The following is a 1,870-nucleotide window of genomic DNA, read 5'->3' as shown; positions in this document are numbered from 1 at the left end:
TTCAGATAGCTGCTCTGTGTTGGTACCGTTTATTTTTAATATCCATTTCTTATTTATTTGTTGATCTTGGCAGCTCCATATATTCACTCTGTAACTGGATACGATGAAAGTTAAAGTGGCAACTTCATGGTTGATTTCAGCCTTAAGATGAACCGTGTGTGTGTGTGTGTGTGTGTGTGTGCGTGGTGTGTGTGTGTGCGCGCGTGTGTGTGTAAGCGCAGACACTTAAACAAGTAATTTACTGTCTGAGGGCTGCAGAGGAATGCAGAAACCCACCAGACCAGACATCACTGCATCTGTGTGTGTCTGTTTGTGTGTGAGATACAGACTGATAACAAGAGTCTGAACATGTTTTCACATGTTGGGAAACTTTCTGAGCCCTGATGATGTCAGAAGGTGCAGATTGTAAAATGATGTGAGGTCATCTTAAGCGTGTTTCAGGTTCAAGAGGCGAAACAGTAAAGTCTGCTCGTGGCTGCCTGGAAGGAAAGAAATCAATCTGAAGACTGACGGAGGTTTGGAAGCTGATCTGTGTGTGTGTGTGTGCGTGCGTGCGTGCGTGCGTGTGTGTGTGTGCGCGCGTGTGTGTGGTGTGTGTGTGTGTGTGAGATCAGAGGCTCCAGACAGGAAGAGGGTGTGAAGGCGCCGTCTTCCAGCACAAACAGACTAATGGAGAGCAGAGGTGAAGGCTGACAGCTGCACTGTGTGACTGTGTGAAGGCGCTGCTGGCGCCCCCACAGGCTGCAGACCCCATTACACCACAGGGCGACAGCAGACAAGCTGAATTGTGAGGTTTGCCCCGAGGGGGCGCTAGAGGCATGAACGTGGAGGGTCAGGAGAGCTCAGACAGCAGGCGCAGTCAGACGTGGTCCAAACACACCTGAGGCTCAGCCAGGTCATCTGACCAATGGCTGAGCCTCAGCAGTCAGACTCACTCTGAGTGGGCTCGGCCTGTCATGCCTGCTTTGGGCCAGATCTGCTCCCCTGACCACCACCGGAGGACTGGGCTCTCTCAGTCCTCCGGTGGGTCCACGGGGACCCGCCGTGATCGAGCTTCAGACCTGCTGTGATGAACTCACGTGTGGTAGTACTCCATGATGATCAGAAACTCAGGGCGTCCGTCTGCCGTCGTCCTCTCGTTTGCGGTCAGGAAGCGGGCGATGTTGTCGTGCTGCTGCAGCAGCGGCACGCAGTAGATGGAGCGCTCGTTGACGTAGTTCTGTCGGTTAGCTGAGCCGAAGAGTTTGGCAGCCACGCAGCGCTCGTTAAGAGAACCGCGAAACACTGCGCCGTAACGGCCTCGACCAATCAGCTGCCAGGACAGAGGATAGAAACAGGAAAGTGAGCTGTGGCGTTCCTCACGGATCAATCTGAGGTTGAACCTCTAACCTTTGTATCATTCTGATTGGTCTGTTTTTAATGGCCCCGCCTCTTCCCTTAAAGGAACAGTGCAACAAAGGGGTCAGAGGTTACAGGTAGGGCTGCTCGATTATGGCAAAAATGATAATCACAATTATTTTCACTGAAATTGAGATCTCGATTATTTGACGATATTTATTTAACCCTTTAAGACCTACCATAGAACCAAGTCCGCCAGAGCTTATTTTTTTACATGCTGTAGTGTCATTTTTGGGAGCATTTCAAGTTGCTATACATCAATACAACTGTTATAGCCCATTTTAATAATATGTATGCATTAAGTCCATAGTAACTACATTAATTGCAAAAAAGTGCAAATAAACTACAACAAAATTGAAAATCGTTTTTGTTTTTTTTTTACATATATTTTCTACTTGGAGAAATTTAAGAGGTTTATCCCTCAAAACTTTAAATGCAAAAAATTGCAAGAAATAGTTTCCCACCACAGGAA

At 48.1% G+C, this 1,870-nt stretch overlaps 1 protein-coding gene across 1 annotated transcript in view; it reads right to left on the bottom strand.

Annotated features, from left to right (window-relative positions):
• Positions 1–793: 793 nt before the first annotated feature.
• Positions 794–1,870, bottom strand: part of LOC120746553 (bone morphogenetic protein receptor type-2-like) — a 6,338-nt gene continuing 5,261 nt past the window's right edge. Inside the window, exon 6 of the mRNA XM_040051973.1 lies at positions 794–1,312. Coding sequence (XP_039907907.1) covers positions 1,076–1,312 — 237 coding nt within the window. The 3' untranslated portion in view covers positions 794–1,075. The remainder of the gene's footprint in view (positions 1,313–1,870) is intronic.

This window comes from Simochromis diagramma, unplaced genomic scaffold (assembly GCF_900408965.1).
Source record: "Simochromis diagramma unplaced genomic scaffold, fSimDia1.1 OVJJ01000316.1, whole genome shotgun sequence".
NCBI lineage: Eukaryota > Metazoa > Chordata > Actinopteri > Cichliformes > Cichlidae > Simochromis > Simochromis diagramma.
This window is presented reverse-complemented; position numbering and strand designations above follow the sequence as displayed.